This window comes from Amphibalanus amphitrite, unplaced genomic scaffold, assembly GCF_019059575.1.
Source record: "Amphibalanus amphitrite isolate SeventyFive unplaced genomic scaffold, NRLGWU_Aamphi_draft 000679F_arrow, whole genome shotgun sequence".
Taxonomy (NCBI): domain Eukaryota; kingdom Metazoa; phylum Arthropoda; class Thecostraca; order Balanomorpha; family Balanidae; genus Amphibalanus; species Amphibalanus amphitrite.
In genome coordinates, this window is record NW_024882173.1 from 79,708 (window position 1) to 97,301 (window position 17,594).

The 17,594-nt window shown below is 49.6% G+C and overlaps 4 protein-coding genes across 13 annotated transcripts; 2 read left to right on the forward strand and 2 right to left on the reverse strand.

The window, feature by feature from the left end:
- Nucleotides 1-130: 130 nt before the first annotated feature.
- Nucleotides 131-12,644, forward strand: LOC122364487 (prefoldin subunit 3-like). 5 transcript variants are annotated; one of them, XM_043334893.1, is made up of 5 exons: nucleotides 131-884; nucleotides 1,186-1,384; nucleotides 1,615-1,739; nucleotides 2,486-3,196; nucleotides 11,741-12,644. In XM_043334893.1, the coding sequence occupies exons 1-4, from the start codon at nucleotides 372-374 to the stop codon at nucleotides 3,161-3,163; spliced, it is 1,515 nt and encodes a 504-aa protein (XP_043190828.1). In that variant the 5' UTR covers nucleotides 131-371; the 3' UTR covers nucleotides 3,164-3,196; nucleotides 11,741-12,644. The 5 variants fall into 5 exon arrangements, with proteins under 5 accessions (XP_043190828.1, XP_043190830.1, XP_043190829.1 ...); XM_043334895.1 differs by lacking the exons at nucleotides 131-884; nucleotides 1,186-1,384; nucleotides 1,615-1,739 and having other exon boundaries at nucleotides 3,060-3,196; XM_043334894.1 differs by lacking the exons at nucleotides 131-884; nucleotides 1,186-1,384; nucleotides 1,615-1,739; nucleotides 2,486-3,196 and adding an exon at nucleotides 6,924-7,090.
- LOC122364491 (coiled-coil domain-containing protein 42 homolog) lies at nucleotides 3,432-5,557 on the reverse strand. Its single transcript, XM_043334903.1, has one exon. It carries the CDS (start codon nucleotides 4,541-4,543, stop codon nucleotides 3,554-3,556), a length of 990 nt encoding a protein of 329 aa, XP_043190838.1. The 5' UTR covers nucleotides 4,544-5,557; the 3' UTR covers nucleotides 3,432-3,553.
- Nucleotides 12,645-12,802: 158 nt separating the features above from the next.
- On the reverse strand, nucleotides 12,803-14,192 carry LOC122364488 (trypsin-1-like). Its single transcript, XM_043334898.1, has one exon. The coding sequence runs from the start codon at nucleotides 13,848-13,850 to the stop codon at nucleotides 12,849-12,851; it is 1,002 nt and encodes a 333-aa protein (XP_043190833.1). The 5' UTR covers nucleotides 13,851-14,192; the 3' UTR covers nucleotides 12,803-12,848.
- Nucleotides 14,193-14,383: 191 nt separating this feature from the next.
- Nucleotides 14,384-17,544, forward strand: LOC122364492 (UPF0587 protein v1g245604-like). Of its 6 annotated transcripts, none has more exons than XM_043334908.1 (3): nucleotides 14,420-14,434; nucleotides 14,764-14,814; nucleotides 16,716-17,544. In XM_043334908.1, exon 3 carries the CDS (start codon nucleotides 16,744-16,746, stop codon nucleotides 17,230-17,232), a length of 489 nt encoding a protein of 162 aa, XP_043190843.1. In that variant the 5' UTR covers nucleotides 14,420-14,434; nucleotides 14,764-14,814; nucleotides 16,716-16,743; the 3' UTR covers nucleotides 17,233-17,544. The 6 variants fall into 6 exon arrangements, with proteins under 6 accessions (XP_043190841.1, XP_043190843.1, XP_043190842.1 ...); XM_043334907.1 differs by lacking the exon at nucleotides 14,420-14,434 and adding an exon at nucleotides 14,443-14,465; XM_043334906.1 differs by lacking the exon at nucleotides 14,764-14,814 and having other exon boundaries at nucleotides 14,384-14,465.
- The last annotated feature ends 50 nt before the right edge of the window (nucleotides 17,545-17,594 follow it).

A 17,594-nucleotide genomic window follows, 5' to 3' on the forward strand; every position in this document is an offset into this window, starting at 1 on the left:
ATTCGACCTTGAATAAAACCAAGTGACTTGTTTTCGTTCGAATATGCTTTGCTACGTGAGCCAACATTTACAAGCGGGATGTAAATGCAGGGAAGCACGTGAATGCAGATAGTTAAAATTCAGACGTCCACCCTTGGTCCACCCCAGAGCGAGATCTTCTCTGCAAATGTGACATCAATAACGCGTCAGTGCTAGAAGATATTGATGTTCAAACGACGACGACTGCAACGGTGTTTTGTATCTGTACACGCCAAATTCCAAAATATGTTACTGTATACCAGTTTGGCGAGTTGGCAAGCATGGCTAGTCATGCTCCCAGAATGATTATTTTCGAACATTTCGTTTGGCACTTTGCATGATGTTTCTGGGTCATGCGATATGTGATATTCGTGCTTTTGGTCGCCAGTGTCGCGTCTTTGCACGAGCAGTCTAAAAGCGTGCATTCGGAAAATTTCAAATTGAACTCCTTTCCATCTAAAAATCAGATGTTTAGTGACCACAATTTAACGAAGACGACTGACGGCAATGTAATGATACGAACAAAACGGAGCAATCGGAAAACATCCCTCCGTGAAGCAATGAAACTGGAGCGTAGGAAGGCAAAGCAGCATAAAATGAACCGTTATCTGCGTAAGGAATTACGAAAGGCCGAAAGAAATGCGTTATTACAGCAGAACGGCATGCTTGATGCGAAACGGCAATCCAGAGAAGACGATGTGATGACTTCCCACGAGGTTACTCAAGAAAGACAAAATGAACTGTTAGCAACGGTTGATGATCTACCCAAGCGAGCTACAACAGTTGAGATATCTGTAAAAGATCCCGGGATGTGCAAGGTGGATGGCGTAACAATGTGCAAGCATGGAGGGGAATGCATGTCCAGGGTAAGTAGCGCCGTTTTCAGCTGTAAAATATCTGCTATAGTGCTCACAATATTCATGTTTGCGTCGTATATGAATTTGTTGAAATGTTAGCAGTTTGCAAATTGCTTCCCATTTTTACGTCGTGTTCATGATGCTTGACACGTCAGTTTATAATACATTGGTCGCAGCCAGATTTTCTAGCTGTTCTTTCCCGTGTTCAAATTATCACGCGGCATCACCAGCCCTCTCCCAGCCCCTCTCCAGCCGCCTGACATCTGCCTCTCCTGTCGCCGACTGCCGGCTTCTATCTCCGGTCGCTCAGGACGAGGGCGGCGCGCCGGTGTTCTTCTGCGCCTGCCAGCCGGCCTGGGGCGGCGACTTCTGCCACGAGCGGCGCGACCCGTGCTCGGCCGGCCTGCTCGACTGCGGCTCCATGTTCCGCTGCCGCCGCGACGAGCGGAACCGACTGGCCGGCTTCACGTGCGACTGCCACCGGCGGCTCGGCTGGGCGCGGCGGTCGGGTGAGTGGCGTTGGGTCGAGACAGGGGAAGGGGTGTCTTATCTGTCTACCCTGGAGTTGTCGCATAGCAGGGAGGACTGGCATCAGGAGGGTAGGGTGCTAAACTTCATGAAAATCTACAAATTTTAAAAAGTATTTACCTGGGTGTCTGTCTTACACGCCTTTGGCCCTCGTCGAGCGTTAGCTTGTCATCATCCGTTTACAAGCCACCACCGTCGGTCCGTTTGGCAGAGTCCGATCCACGCTGTATCCGAATCACCAACTGCTCGGAGGGTAACCCGTGCCAGAACGGGGGCACCTGTCATCAGGAGGAGGGCGGCTTCGTATGCGTCTGCAGCGAGCGCAGCTCCGGAGACGTGAGTACCGAGTGGTTGCGAGCGTCCTTAAGTACTGAATAAACGCGGGTACTGTGATTGAGGATGCAACGTTGGACTTGCTCACTGCTCACATCGTGGCACTTGTCGGAGGAATTACGATGAGCATCCATAAAAAACGCAGAGCGTGTCATAGTGTAGTCTGCATTATGATTTATACAGCCACTGCCCGTTGACCACTCTCAATATTATAATTGCTGCTCGGACTCTAGGATACGTTTCACGTTACCCACTCCGTTGCAAAGCTGCATAATCGGAAAAGTAGGACGAGGAAGAATTGGGATCGATGAACCACATAAGTCAATACGTTCGGAGTGCGTGCATTGGTTACATGTTTCCGATTTTGTAACCCCATGTTGTTTCTCTATACGTATCAATTGGCCTGCGTCATTGCGTTCTCTTATGTCTGCCACGCCTCTCCTCCATGCAGCGGCCTCTAATGGAGTCACACCGTCAGTGCGACCGTGCTGGCTCCATCCCGTGTTCCGCTATTAGCTAAATAGACTGCGAGCACGTACCGCCGTAAGAGCTGACATCCCCTGTGTTCCTACCTCTATGTTCACTGTGGGCACCCACCGCTCGCAGCTCTGACACCGCTGTATTCCTACCGCTTTGTAAACTGCTAGCACCCACCGCTGGAAGCTCTAACATCCTCTGTGTGTCCCTACAGATTTGTAAACTGCGTGCGCCCACTGCTGTCAGTTCTGACTCCCGATTTCTTCCTACAGCTGTGCGAGCACCCGCTGCCGACGGCAGCCGAGGTGGCCGGCCCGGCCGTCTCGCGGATCGAGGCCCTGCTGCAGCGGTCGGGACAGCCAGCCGACACGGTCCCACAGCGGCGAGACGTTGACGATACACCGCCGCCCGGGGCCGACCGGTCTGCCGGCTACCACAGCATGGTCTCCGCCAACTACGCCGTCCCTCCACCCAGGGAAGACACTGGTGCCGACCTGTGGGCCGACGACAGCGGCACAGCGCCCACCGAGGACCTCTCGCCTCCCGACCCTGGCGATTACGGTTCAGTGATCGATATGAACCGCGTATCGGCTAGATACGGAGGGATTGTATCAGCCAAGTACGGCGTGCCCCCAGCGGAGAGTGATTACAACTCATTCCTGAGGAGGAGGGCTGCGGATGTGGCCTCCGCTGGCTGGCCGGTGTACGGATATTACAACTCCCCATGGGCCAGTCAGAGTGGAGCCGCCGCGGCCGGGCACTACCGTAACCCGTGGGAGGGGTACGGTGCCACCGCCAGCCGCCGGCGGCGCTCTCATGACCGCAGAGATCGGCGGACGTCGGCACGCCGGCGACAGCACGAGCGGTTTCTGGAGAGGCTGCTGCGGGACGTGGAGCCCCAGATCCGCCGCACGGCGCGAGACAGTGTCATCGAGCTGCCGCGCAGGTGACGCCGTCATGCGGAGCGCCTCATCGGATTGCTGGTATGTGCGCGGTGATGTCAGGGCGAGCTGCCATCACATAGATGATGAATTGAAACGAAGATATCATGCATAGCTGCGTTGCTATTGATGTGTGTGTGCACTTAAAACTTGTTGTTGAATTACAAAACAAACTTTGTTTGCGTGTACCTTTAAAGTTAGTCACTCGTTTATTTAATTGACGTAAAATCAAATGATAAAATGCGTAAGAAAAGAATCCCGGGTACAGCGCTTCATATTTCGTTTCGAGTGTATTGACCGTTGAGTATGGGCGGCTGGTTACACACATGACTGAAGCTCGCCAGCCACACCGGACAGAGACGCAAAGACAGCCTTCCCACGCCAGTCGGTGCCGCGCTGTCAGTCAGAGAGCGGCGGGGTCTCGTGCGCCGACGCCTTGGCGGCCGCCTGTCGGGCGCGTCGGCAGCACTCCTTGTACACGGCACCGATGTCCTGCATCAGCTCGGCCACCGTGTTCATTTGGTCGCCGGGCTCGGTGTACTCGATCACCTCCTCGTGCTCGAGAGCGCGCTCTCTGTGGTACCTCTGGCACAGCTGGTACAGGTTGTGGATGGCCATCTTCACCTGGCCCAGCTGCAGCGTCTGCTTGGCGGCCGTGTTCTTAATGCGCGTCCAGCTGTTCTCCCACGCGGCTACGTTGTTCTGCGCGCGCTCGTAGCGCAGGTGGAGCTCAGAGATGAGGTTGTTGAGGCGCAGCACGTTGGTGCTGAGGTGTTCGGAGGAGGCGATCAGGCTGAGCGTCTCCTGGTCGAGTATCTGCGCGTCGTGCTGCTCCCGGTCCAACAGCTCCTTCTGCGTCGCCCACAACACGTCGCATCGGCTCAGCAGGTCGTTAATCTCTTCGTAGTCTGGATTGAAGGCGGTCGCCTTCAGAAGAAAGTCGCGGAATTTAGAGTTGCTGTTTACGGCCTTTTGCATTTCATCTTTTCTTTCCTCTAATTCCTTTAGTTCTTCCTTTAACGCAGCGATCTCAGAGTCCTTCTTGGCTTGATATTCGCGCTCCTCCATAGATTTTCTCTCCCCTCTGTGTCGCTTTAAAGTGTTCTCTCGGAAGAACTTTTCATACCTGAGCATCTCTTGTTTCAAAGCGTTTTCACGATCTGCAAGGGCCTCTCTACCGGTCCTGATTTCTGACATTTTTTCTTTAAACCATTCTTTACGCATTTCCAATTCCTTGTCAGTTTCCTCGACTTCATTTCTTTTGGCCAATATCTTCGTGGCGGCTGCTAGGTGACAATCTTCGCGGCGTGGTCTCACTGCGATCTTATTTTCGAACTGGATTTTGAAATAGTCTTCCAAGTTTCTGTTCATAATGTCTGTTTTCTTCATTATGGCGATTTTGCGTTTCCTTCGGCTTCTAAATTTTACTTTTCAGCTATTGGATAGTGACAAATCTTTGAAGAGTGACTTTCCCGATTTTTACTTTGCCCACCCAGCCCAATGCCGGCGTACCCTATTCGGAGATGTCTTCCTACAACATTTCGTTCTGTCAAGTTTCTGTGTGGTGTCGTGTCTGAATTGGAAATGCGATATGATAATATGCAAGGTGAAAAACGTGCTCTTCGGCTGAGGGATGCTGCATTTCCGATACCTGACACCGAATATACTTGTTAACAAGTTACGAAGCGGAGTTGGTGCGAGACTTCGAGTCTGCCAGAGTCAACAATTCTGACCGATATTGTTACGAAGCGGAGCGGAGTTGGTGCGAGACTTCGAGTCTACCAGAGTCAACAATTCTGACCGAAATTTGAGTCGTCAAAATCCTATTGACTGGACTGTCTCCTACACGGGAGTTGGAAAATTAGACTTTGGCCTAAGTCATGTCTCTATAGTCGTAGCTCTATAGTCGGATCAAGTTTTACCCCATTTTCGACGGGTCGTGTTATACAGTGCATATTGATTGGTATTGATTAATTAGGGTGGCTGGTCCGGTACAGCTCGGATGAAATATGGAGTTTTTGCGGAGGGTCGCACTCACTACAATTCCGTGGTCCGTGGACCCACTGACTATGATCACTCGGGGGCCCTATATACGAGTATGTAGGTGAGCACCGAAACCTTTTGAGCCCTCTCAGACCGTTTGGAGTTTGGAGATTTTCTCACGGTATCATGAGGCCCCGAGGCCGTTGTTGAGACTGGGACTGACCTCTCACCGGAAGAGAAGCCTCTGAAATGAATGTTAGGTGTGAAACATGGAGCTAGCCGGCCTCCGCGACTTTTATAGCGAGCTGCCGCCCTCAACTGACGCTGTCACTCCTGGAGCTCTGGCATCTTGTAGAGGACCTGTGACACGCATTCCAGAGCTTCACATCAATGCCATGGCTATCTTTGGAAAGTGCCAGTAAAGATGCTCAGGCATGACAAAGAGCGTCAGTATCTAGTCTAGTCATATCATAGTTTTTTTCTAGCTTCAACAGGGATACCCGAAGTCTGAGCTGGAGTTGGAGTCGAAAGCCGGAGTCTGATTCAGAATCCTGAGTCTGAGTCATCGAAAAAGCGTCACATCCGGCAGTGGATCGTACGCTAGATAGGGCTGCTGTCTCCGGGGCCCTGTTTCACGGCACGTTTCTACGTCTACTAGCGGCTAAGCGGCTTGACACTGACTGTTGCTTGATGTAAAATGCAATGTGGGCTATCCAATTTGTTGACCTTTCCCAAGGTATATAAAAACTAGAAATTGGAAACGCTAGTGTCTAGCAGCCTACCGTGAAACAGTGGCGAAAGCTCAGAAAATAAAGCCTCGGTTTGTCAGTATTCACGTTATCAGTTTCGCCTCCCCATTTCGTGTGCGATGTGGGCTATTAAGTATTATGCCTTCGGTTTGGTGATTTATAGTAATGGCCAAGGTGCTATTCATATATAATATTTTTGCGATTATGTTGTTTTCGCTATGAGAATGTGAACATACACAAATTAATTGAATTTATCATTTAATACAATTTTGGAAATAACTAGGTACGATGGGAGTTCCCCCAAAAAGAAATTAGTAGTCAATAGTCGAATTCTGCGGTAGAGATTGTCGCATATGCGCAGTTTCTGGCGAAGTAAAATAAATGCTGGACGTGCTGGACCGAAGCAAGATACCTATAAGAAACAGGTAGGTCCGATGTTTTGAGTAAAGCCCACGTAAAGCCCTGGTGACGTCACTGACATTTCTTATATGGAGAATTTCGCCCATAAGAAAAATATTTTACATACGAAAATTTGTATTTCATTCGGAAAAAATACATTCTATCAATTTCATCATGAAACTTATATAATTTAATTAAAAAACTTGAAATCCTTTGAGTGCTTGTCCCAACCCCTGCTATACCTTTGGTCACGTGACTTCCATGATAAACTTTGCATTTTGCAATGTTATGACTTAAACAGAAGCAATATATGTTACAAGCGTATTATTTATGATGTTTTAGGCAGCAATCGTGTAATAACATCCTTAAATTATATACATTTTGCTTAAAAGAGGTCACGTGATGTTACCAGATTGTGCTCGGACAGCATCTTCTTGAACTTCGATTTTGAGTACTTTTTACCTTCATTGAGTCCTAATAACGGACGTTTTTAGTTATAAAATGAAGCAATGAATCTATTGAGGGCAAAATTTAATCATTTTTGCACTTTCAAGCCGGGCTATCCTGGCATGAACTTCGGCCGGTTTGTGTGTGAAGCCTATGGTGAAGGGAAAACTTCACGCCCGGCTGACGTCACAGACCTCGGCTACCAAATCGTGTCCGGTGGGGGTCGGACCGAAGTAGAATAATAAGCAATTTGAATTTATAATATTGTTTGTATTTGCGGTACCTACCTAGTTTCTTACTGAATAATTAATTTGATCGGGAAGCCGGTCAAATTTGACCGGAGTTCTATAGCCTTGCGGTAAGCATTCTGTCTCATTATTGCAAGTACTGCAAGGCCAGCTGATGGCGTTTATTGAAACTTGTATAAAAAGAATGTGGTCCTGAAAGGGCCTTGGTAACAACTGGATTTCCATTACGTCATGGGTGATGATGTCACACCACGGGTGACGTTTCACTGCTGCTGCTGCTGTCCACGGAGGGCAGCGTTTGTGAGTGGAAAACAGTAGCAACATTGTAAATGAAGGCAGTATTGGCGCTTATGCTACATATGAAATTTATAACAACATATTGGTATTAGTGAATGTTTATTTTTGTTGCTTTTCATAAACCCTCCATTTCAGGGTCTGCATGCAAAATTTCTGTTATTTTAGAGTCAAGCTATTGTACTAAGGGATTTATTTTGGCAATTTAGTCATTTGTTAGGTTATAAGGCTGCAGAAACTTTTAGTTGAGGTTGGTATCCACCATTGACTTCTAGAAGTCTTTTTTAGGTCAATGGTATCCACTATCCAGTTGCAGCTATAATTGTGTCATATTTTGTATCATTTTCTGAACATGTAAACACCTACCTATATGAATTCAAATATTGTGATTGTAGAAAAGCAGTTACCCTCACATTGCAGCGGGGATTAGAACAATTAACCACACTTGTTATACAAAAAGCCTGTTTGCCATCAATTTTGGGAATCCAAATTGGGTATTGGTAAGGTAGATGTAGCACAAGCTGCGCGATGCACGAGAATGGGTCTTTCTAACCAAACCTTACCTAACCTGACCTACAACCTACAGCCTTAAACCTAAAATTTACAACCTACGACCTAGTCCTACGGTAGGTATGGCATATCACAACAGCTTGTGGCTTGTGCTACGTCTGCTACCATGACCCAACTTTGTGCCAATTCATACCAACTTGGGATGACAGTCACTGCAGATGTGTGCTGACCATGCAGGTCTTTGTTACAATTGCAATTCTATTGTGTTACAGGTTCGGCGTTCTACAGCTGTGACCCGCCATGGCTGGGCCACCGCGGCGGCATCACCTTCAGGGTGGACCTGCCCGTGGCCACCCGCCGGTCGGACCCGCCTGCAGTCCGCAGGGAAGCTGCCCTGCGAGCCATTGCAGAGCTCCCGCACCTGGACGTCACTATCTGGTCGGACGGCTCGGCTCGCGGCGGACGGAACAGGGCGGCGCAGGCGCTGATCCAGTTCCACCACCTCAACAGAGAAGAGACCGTGCGCGCTCCTGCAGGGGCGGTCTGCTCCAGCCTAAGAGCAGAACTGACCGCCATGCGCGAGGCGTTCGCGGCTGTGGCCGGCCTGGAGGACGGGGAGTTGGCATCGACCAAGTCGGTCCGCCTCCTCACCGACTCAAGGTCTGGGCTCCAACTACTCGGCCGCGGCCCAGCTAACCAGACCATGGCCCTGGCCGCCGAGGTGTGGAGGCTGCTGAGTGCTGAGCACCCTCGCCGAGAACGGCACCGAGACGGTGCTCCAGTGGGTGCCAGGCCATGCCGGGCTGGACGGCAACGAAACCGCCGACCGCCTGGCTGGCGAGGCCACGGCGGGCGACCAAGACAGCGCAGTGCGCACCGATCGACCTGTCCAGTGCGCGGGCCGCCGTCACGCGCCATGTCCGGGAGCTGTCGCGACAGAGGGCAACCGCTGCCCACCCGCACCCGGACCCCACGCCTGGCCACGATTCCCTGGCGCGCTTGGGTCGGTGACGCTGTCCCAGCTGAGGACCGGCACATCACCGCTGACCCGTGACACGCTCCACAAGATTGGCCCGGAAGCCGACGACGAATGCCCCGCGTGCGGGGAGCCCGACAGCGCGGCGCACCTACTGACCGATTGTCCGGCCTATGAGGCGGCCCGCCGCCGCCGCTGGGGTGTCGACCCTCGCCTGGTCGACGTCCTCGGCGGCCCGGCGACGAAGGTCGTCACCTTCATCGAGGATGTTGGGCGGACCGAGCCGCCGCTCGACCCGCCTGCGCCGCCGCCCCCCTGAGCGGGTTGGCGGTGGGATGCAGAAGAAGAAGAAGAAGCAACTGCCAGCGCGCCACGGCGGCGAAGCCGAGTTCCGCCGCTGGACCGCCCGCGCAATGGCCAGCACAGACAAGAGACAACCGAATCACAACACCTACAATTACGTTATTGTTATGGTATTGACATTGTTACAATTAACCCTGCTCTTTCGAGCGTGGATGCACGCTGAAATTGTCGCATAATTCCATGCAGCTTCCACCCTTCTGCAATACAAAGTTTGAATACAAAGTAGTCTTACAATAGGTTTAGAACTTATGTGCAGATTGTCGATGCTGGTTGACTTGATGATTGGAATTGTGTTTATCTGTTTCATCTGTTTTGACTTCAATATATGGCCATGGACTATGGCCTACCTTGGGAAGTGTCTCTGATTTCAACAAAACATTTTTCATCAGGATACGCTGCAGGGTACATAGTACATACGTAGTGAAAATTTTGAGCATGTATGGTTGCGCATGTGGAGATGTAGACTGCGAATGAGACGGACTACGACGGTTTTGAACCAATTGAATCTGATTGACAACATAATGTAGGACTAAAAACTGACTGTCAGAAGAATATTCACAGAATATTCACTTCACCCGGTACAACGAAAAGGGAAAGTCAGGGAACAGAGGCAGGGTACATCTCGAAGATCAATCAAATTGCAGGTGCCGATTGGTTATGGATCATCGCAGCTCAAGGTACTGCCTTGTGCTGCTTTATTGATTGAAATTGCTTCCAGCTTGTATTGAAAGAAGTCATTATGGAAGAATTTAAAAAGGTTCTCAAAAAATTTAAATACTTCGAATTTATATTTCTGCAGAATTATACACCCGTATCATTCTTTACATGTCAATATTTGTATATTATCTAGCATATAAGAAAATAGTGGCCTCAAGTTTCTAGAAAATATCTTATTTTGCCTTTGGGCTACTGCAGATCCCTAAAAAGTTAGGAGCCGTCTTCATTATTTAATGTATAAATCCAAATAAATTATCACTGCTCAAAAGTGGAAGAAATGACAAATGAAAAAAAAAGTTTTCCTACAGCGTTGCAATCCAGATTTCAAGATAGTGATGGGCGCACTAGAAAGCAAGTAAAAGTACTCCACAAGGTAAAAGTAAGGAACAAGAATATCCTTATACTGTTTCAGAATTCGGTAACAAACATTTTTCGTGTGTTTTAAATACCCGAACGAATCGATTCCAGAATCAGTCTTGATGATATTATATGGTTTTGTATGGTGTTGGGGGTACTTGAATGACCAAAGTCAGTACATGTCCATCACCTTTCGATATTTCCGTGGTTCTCGCTCCCATTTCATAGCTGCTCACGGTGTTTTCTGCTGACGTCATATGGTGCTGCTCCACTAGCGCCACCATACGGCGTCAGCTGGCGAATTATCCAGTTAATACCAGAGCCCTCCTGAAACAGCCAAGCCAATAACAGCCTTGGCAATAACCCAACTTAACTAATCAAACCTAATCAATTTTGTTTTTTTCGCCAGACCATGCTCTTTTAGTAGGTACTTAATTTAAACGTGCACTATTGTGTGTGCCATGCTGTGCTATACTAACTTGTGTGCCTGCGTTGGACCAGGATTTCCGTGCTTGTGGTCGGGGTTTAATTCCTCAATATCAGTTTGTGCATTTTCCGGAATTTTGTGAACTATTGTTTGCTTAATTAGGCATGAAAACTAGTGTTATGCCAGCAGCTTTGCATTTTTGCCACATGTTTGCTACGTAACATGTTGATATTGTAATAGAAGGGGTAATCAAATATGAAAAAAAAAACAAAATAATAATTGCTAAATATACAACTTGGATTCACGTGGTGCACCACTAATTGTGCCAACAAATGTTATCTCACACAAGCATGTAGCTTCTGCTTAAAAAAGAAACAATTTCAGTGCTTACTGCTCTGAAGTTGAAGTCTATACATGCCTGCTAATTATCCTGACAACCCTAACTCCAACATTTCCAGGAAAAGGACATCTGCCATGCTGTCCACAATTTCCTTGACTCAATGTTTGTGAGTCTGTGACCCACATTGACATCAACATTGTAGCTGAATCAGTGCAGTTCCTATTCGTGGAAGTTCTTTGTCTACCAATTTCATGCCATATCTGATAAAATATAAGCCATAGGATGCATGTAATTTTATTGAGGATATTGATAGCCTTTCTTGTTCTTAATTCAATATTCAATAATGGTAATATAATTCAATACATGTGACTTCAGATTGAATATGATCACTGATCAGAAAATCATCAATCATCTCAATATCAATCTGATCTGTTTCAGTTTAAAATCCTCCTAAAGTGATTCATACAAAGTTATTCATAAGTTGTTAAGATTTTTAAAGTTGTCTTTAATGCCAGTAGTAATGTCTAGTTCTTGATTTATATTCCAATCAAGATTCAGAATTTGAGTCATCTTGAAAGATTGAAAGAGTAAAAAAAAAAACATCTAGGATAAAATATTCATTGTCATAAATGATACAAAGTTAACTTCCCTTATTAGTTTAGAGAAGTGCAGGAAAGCTAGGATAAATAAGAAGCTGACAGGTGTCTGGACTTGAGCAAAAAGTGGAAGATCTAAGATCAATGCATACATCACATTCATTTCACTCTTTTTTCCAGGTTCAGCTACAATATCAGTTTGGAATACCTGTAAAAAACTGCTCTGCCATACCTATAAAAGACTGCTCTAAAACGTTTACCAGTCTATTGGCTATCACAATGACTGAAGAAAAGAAGAAACCTCAGTCATATGCTGGTATACCAGAGGCTCAGTTCCTGGAGGACGTTGACAGCTTCATGAAGGAACAGGGCCCAGAAGTCACAGTGGAGATGATCCTCAAGAGACTTGAGGAGCAGCACCAGAAATACAAGTTTATGGAACTGAACCTTATGTCGAGGCGGAAGCGGCTGAAGTCACAAATCCCTGACATTGAGGGCTCACTGAAGATTGTCAAACAAATGCAGGAGCAGAAGGGCAAGGAGGGTGTCATTTCGTCTCACTTCCTGCTCTCGGACCAGGTATACGCCAAGGCCGAGTCGACGCCGTCGGACACCGTCTGCCTCTGGCTGGGCGCCAACGTGATGCTCGAGTACTCGCTCGACGACGCCAACAAACTGCTCTCCGACAACCTCAGCAACGCCTCCAAGAACTTGGGCCAGGTGGAGCACGACCTGGACTTCCTGCGTGACCAGTTCACCACCGTCGAGGTGAACATGGCGCGCGTCTATAACTGGGACGTGAAGAAGCGACAGGCGGCCAAGGCGGCCGGCGCGACGCTATGATGAGGGTGGGGTGCGATGTTGAACTGCGCGATCCGGTGATTCACTGTTGTTCATTTGCTTTGCGTTCACTCAACCTCTGGCGACATTTGCCTTGTGCAGTGATATGTGCAAGTCTTTGACTAGTTTATTAACACAGATGTCTGCCATTGCCTTACAGATAGGTATTTGCTTTTCTCGGCGGTTTCGAATATGTGCAACCTATGTGTTAAAATAAATAAATGCTGCTAATGATTATATTAAATCGTACGTTTTGAAGTTAGGTATTGTGCAGATCTTGGAAAAAGGATAATGTAATCTGTGATGAAGTGATCTCAGATTATTGTAGCAAATTCGATGCCGTTATTACCTATTCACTCGTTATCACATCAGCTCAGTGTGTGTTCACTTCAGACGCAACACTCGCCCGTGCCTTGTATTTTGGCGTATCACAGACATTTTACTACCCCTAGCAGTAGTTGGCGTCCTGTGTGTTGGCGAGGATCCAGTCGAGGGCGGCTGCCACCCTGGCGTACACGCCGGCCGAGAGGGGTCGGGCGCAGCCGAGTCCCCAGCTGGTGACCCCGAGCAGCGCCTGGCGGCCCTCGTCGTCCACACTGACCGTCAGCGGGCCGCCAGAGTCGCCGTGGCACGTGTCGCGGCCGCCGGACCACACGCTGCCGGCCGCGCACACCATGCTGCCCGTGACGGGCACCGGACTGTTGAGGATGCGACAGAGCGCCGCCGGCACCTGCTGCAGGGTGACGCTGTGCGGCCGGTCGGTGCGCGGACCGCCCACCCGCTGGGCGCCCCAGCCGGCGGCCGTGACTGTGGCGCGTCGGTAGCGGCCCCGCTCGGGCAGACAGACGGGCGCGATGCGGTTGTCTGGCGTCGGCAGGCTGAGCGGTGTCTCCAGGCGCACCAGGCCCACGTCGAAGCCGAGGAAGAGCGGCCCGAACAGCGGGTGCCGGCGCACCGCGGACGCGTTCAGGCGCACGTCGCCCCCCGAGTCGCGGCGCAGCTCGTGCTTGCCAAGGACGACCTGCAGGTGGCGCGGCCGCCGGCGGAGCAGGCAGTGCGCTGCCGTCAGCACGTAGCGGTCGTTGATGAGTGAGCCGCCGCAGAAGGGCCGGTGGTGGCCGGGCTCGACGAGCGCCGCCAGCCACGGGAACTGGTGGCGGCCCGCCGGGGCGCCTCCGGCCACCCGCGTGGTCGGCACGGGGTTAGTGCGGCCGCAGCACCGGCTCTTGGTGGCCAGACCTGGGATCGGTCGACCCCAGCGTGTGTGCTCCGCCGACGTCCGATGGCGTAGGAAGTGCGGCTTTGGCCACAGCGGTGACTCGCGCAGCTTCACCGTCAGCGAGTACGCTGATGCGGTATTCCTGTGATGGGTGGTGTTTGATCTAGCAGCGGTCGAAAGCTGGTTGCAAAATGCAAGCAGCAATGCCAAGCAGGCTCTCAAACGTCTCATGGCTGGCGCACAACACGGTAACGCGGCACCTCACGAGACAAACACAACCGCCTCTCGATTGTTAAAAAGTTACGGAGTCGAAGCTACGCGACCGAATTCGATCACGATCGTTAATCGTAAATGATCTACACTGTTGTCGTCACCAGCAGCAACACCGTGGGGCGCGGAACGATCCGGATCGCCGATTAAAGAGGCCGGCAGGACGGTGATGGCTATGTGATGACTATCTACACAAAAAGTGGTCCTGCCATGTGAGCGACCGATGACCTCCACATTCCACGTTGCCGCTGGGATCTTGGCTGGAATCAGCTGTGACTTATGCGCTGGAAAAATCAAGGAACGGATGTTAGTAAAATGTAGAAGCATTATAGTATTCAGTTTACTGGGAGTAAATCCATCATTTGAAAAGATATCCTCCCCCACTTGCATCACGATTTGTGTGCTTCGGGTAGGTGAGGGTCGGTCGAGGTGAAGGGAATTACAAAAAATGGCAGCGATATGGCAGCGGCAGTGAGAGACAGCAGCTGCGCTTCTTTTTCAAATTCATACAAGTGTCAAAGGCGGTCAAAGGCGTCAAAGTGCTGGTAAATAACAAGGATAGATGGTAAACAAGTGGTAAGTAGGGCGGATGGCGGATTGGTAAATAATGAATACAGTTATTGATGCCTTGATTGATAGGCTGCATAGAAAGTGATTGACTTGGGCTCAGGTAGGCAATGAAAGTAAAGTCAGCACTAGCAGCTCCACTCAAAAGTCAATGTATTCAACTAGTCCCCCTGAATCTGAATCCCTGAACTTAATCTGTAAAATTAGGGCATCTCAGAATAGAATATACGCGGTTTAAGATTGGCAATTGGCATTGATTTAAGACAAACTCCAAGCCAACTACCAACTCAAACTGCCTACTCCCCAGACTGAGACTGCAAAGTGGCAGGTGTACGGCACCTCAACCTGTACGTCTGAGGTGCGTCCATTTCAATTGGAGTGCATGCCTGGCTAATGAGAATGCTTGTGTGGTTGGAAGGCATCAGTATGTTTATAGATAGCATATCTTGCACTTCTTCTTCTTACTTCTTACAGCAGTTTTTGGAACTGAAAGCTACCAAGGTAATTACTCAATTGAACATGGCCCTGATCGGCGGCCGGCTAGTACTCTTGCCGGCGCTCATATACGTGCTGGTTGCCCCGGCAACGGGCTATTGACCAATGAGAAGCGAGGAAAGTGCAACGTCACTGCGATTTTTCATATACCTGTGCCCCCCGTAGCGCGCTTCTCATTGGTCAATAGCCCGTTGCCGGGGCAACGTGCACGTATGTGTGCGCGGGCTAGCGCGCTAGCCGGCCGCCGAACAGCGCTCATTTGGGAGTTATTCTTAGAACCGCTTACCTTAGAACCAACCTTCGAACCTAAAACCCTTTGGTGGAGGCACCATTGGTGGTAAATACTGACCAAGAACAACTAGGTATAAGGTAGTGGGACACATTGACAATTGACATTGTCATTGTCCTTACCTGGGACGCCGGTGAAAACAGGGCGCCGGAGGGCATATTAGTCATGTGACATTTGGAGCTTCTCCCCCTCCGTGGGCCTTTTACATGCCAAACGTCACATGTAAATTTCACTAACCTTGCTCAAATCACCCCAGGCGCCCTGTTTTCACCGTCGTCCCTTACCTGAAACTCACCAGACCCACCCCAAATGCACAAATGCATCTTTGCCAAATAAAACTAATGCAAAAGTCAGAATTTGTACCTACCTACCTACCCCAAACTATATATGAAACATTTTCTCCAAAGAGTTTTAACAGGTCTTGCTTTCCCTGATGTTTAATTGTCATTCAGCTAACCTGGAAGGTCAACCAATGGTCTAGGCCCTTCAAATCGGGTACCATGGATTTTCTCTTGTCTTGGCCAATACCCTCATTTTTCTGCAAAGGTTTGCTTCTAATCGGATCAAACACCTGGGGGTTTGTGCCACTTGTGTAATGTGTGCACTAGGGAACTGCCACACATTTGATAAACACCCCAATGAACAGTAGTCTCTGAAGAATGCAGGGCGCTGTTCGGTCGCAGTTTTTTAGCAACAGGCTGCGAGCATGCTGCTATTTCTTGGCTCCTCATTGGTCTAATTCACGTGGTTTATTCATTTGACCAATGAGAGCCCAAGAAGCGCCAGCAATAACTTTCTTATATGGGTAAAACCGACAGCATGCTGATAAAAAACAGCGACCGAACAGAGCCCGGGAGTGGGCGTCACAAAATGACTGTGTTTCCACACATTTTGCATTCGTCTCGTTTCTGCCCTTTGAGTGGGAGCTCTCAATGTGAAGTGTGAGCACCCTGATTTGTCAGTGCACGCCTGCACGTCTAAACCGAGCTTTGCACGCCTGATATTTGGAAATCTATGCCTGAATAACCTCGCGTTCGGTGTCTCTCGGACGACGAAGATTCTACGTCGTCTGGCCAATCCTGTCCAAGGTCAGCGGGGGCTTGGCTGCGGTTATGGAGCGTGATTGGCCGGACGGCGTAGAATCTTCGTCGTCCGAGAGACATCGAACGCGGGGTAAGACTAGCAGAGGCCTCGTTCACGCCAGAGATTTTGCCGAACTCAGCCAGTTTAGCAGTCTGGCTTAATTCAGTCCAGTGCGAGGCAGGTGCTAATATTTCATGGGAATAAATGACAATGAACGGGTTTCTTATGAGAGCTGAAGGATAACAGGCTGCCCTTTCTCACCCTGTGACATTTTGATAAACGGTAACTTGCTGTGTATTTGTATTATATCGCCCAATGGTATTGTTTTATGCACGTTTTATGATGCCTCGCAACCCTGACTGATAGTGGTCCTTGGATGTGTCTGTGCCCAGGATCAGGCAGGATATCAACGTCAAAAACATGGTGCACCTGGGTCTGCAGCTTCGCGCTACATTGGAGAATGTGACTGATATACAGCCCCAGCCAGACGACGATGACTTCCGCTGGTACGTGAAGCTGCGTTGCAACCACTGCGGCGACCAACCAGACCACTTTGTCTACCTCTGCGCCACGGAGGAAGTCCCCGTCAAGGGCGGCCGAGGCCATGCCAACATGGCCGTGAAGTGCAAGCTCTGTGGCCGCGATAACCACGTGGACATCGTGCCCGGCTCTGTGAAGCCTCTGACGGAGAGCGAGAAGTTCCAGACGGTGGTCGAGTTCGACTGTCGGGGAGTGGAGCTCACCGATTTCTCGCCTCGCGTCGGTTGGACGTGCCGTGGCGCAGAGTCGGGCACCAAGTTCGCCGACGTCGACCTCTCGGAAAAGGAGTGGGTCGAGTACGACGAAAAGGCCGGTGAGTCGGTGGGTATCTATGATGTGCAGTCGCAGTTTGTCAAACTGAAGAACTAAACCTGGTACGGAGTGCTGATCCACAGGTGTTTGGGATGGGAGAAACTTACGAGGGGCTTGCTGGTTTTTGCCGGATTTGGCATTGCGAGTTAGCTTGACGCAGCTCGTAGTTAGAACTTATGCGAGCATACATCGCTAATTGGCGGGGATCGTTCCGTTGCTTCGTTTGCTGTGATGATGCTGACTTACGTATGGGCAAGTTGGTGTGAGAAAGCTCGTTTTACAGTGTTACAATTAAGGCTATATAGTAAATGATAACGTGCTCCCAAGGAGTGGTCAATGTAAATGTAACTTAAATACATTCGTAAAGAAGCAACGAATTATGGCCAGAGACTCGTCGCTACATATGACTTGCGATTATG

What these genes read in the sequence shown, in the direction of transcription:
- LOC122364487 (XM_043334893.1), top strand. Translation starts at nt 372, where the DNA reads ATGCGATATGTGATATTCGTGCTTTTGGTCGCCAGTGTCGCGTCTTTG. An exon ending in GAGGGGAATGCATGTCCAGG is followed by an intron (nt 885 to 1,185) that starts GTAAGTAGCGCC and finishes CCGGTCGCTCAG; the next exon opens with GACGAGGGCGGCGCGCCGGT. An exon ending in GCGAGCGCAGCTCCGGAGAC is followed by an intron (nt 1,740 to 2,485) that starts GTGAGTACCGAG and finishes TTCTTCCTACAG; the next exon opens with CTGTGCGAGCACCCGCTGCC.
- LOC122364491 (XM_043334903.1), bottom strand. Translation starts at nt 4,543, where the DNA reads ATGAAGAAAACAGACATTATGAACAGAAACTTGGAAGACTATTTCAAA.
- LOC122364488 (XM_043334898.1), bottom strand. Translation starts at nt 13,850, where the DNA reads ATGAGACGTTTGAGAGCCTGCTTGGCATTGCTGCTTGCATTTTGCAAC.
- LOC122364492 (XM_043334905.1), top strand. Translation starts at nt 16,111, where the DNA reads ATGACTGTGTTTCCACACATTTTGCATTCGTCTCGTTTCTGCCCTTTG. An exon ending in GGGAGCTCTCAATGTGAAGT is followed by an intron (nt 16,182 to 16,715) that starts GTGAGCACCCTG and finishes GTCTGTGCCCAG; the next exon opens with GATCAGGCAGGATATCAACG.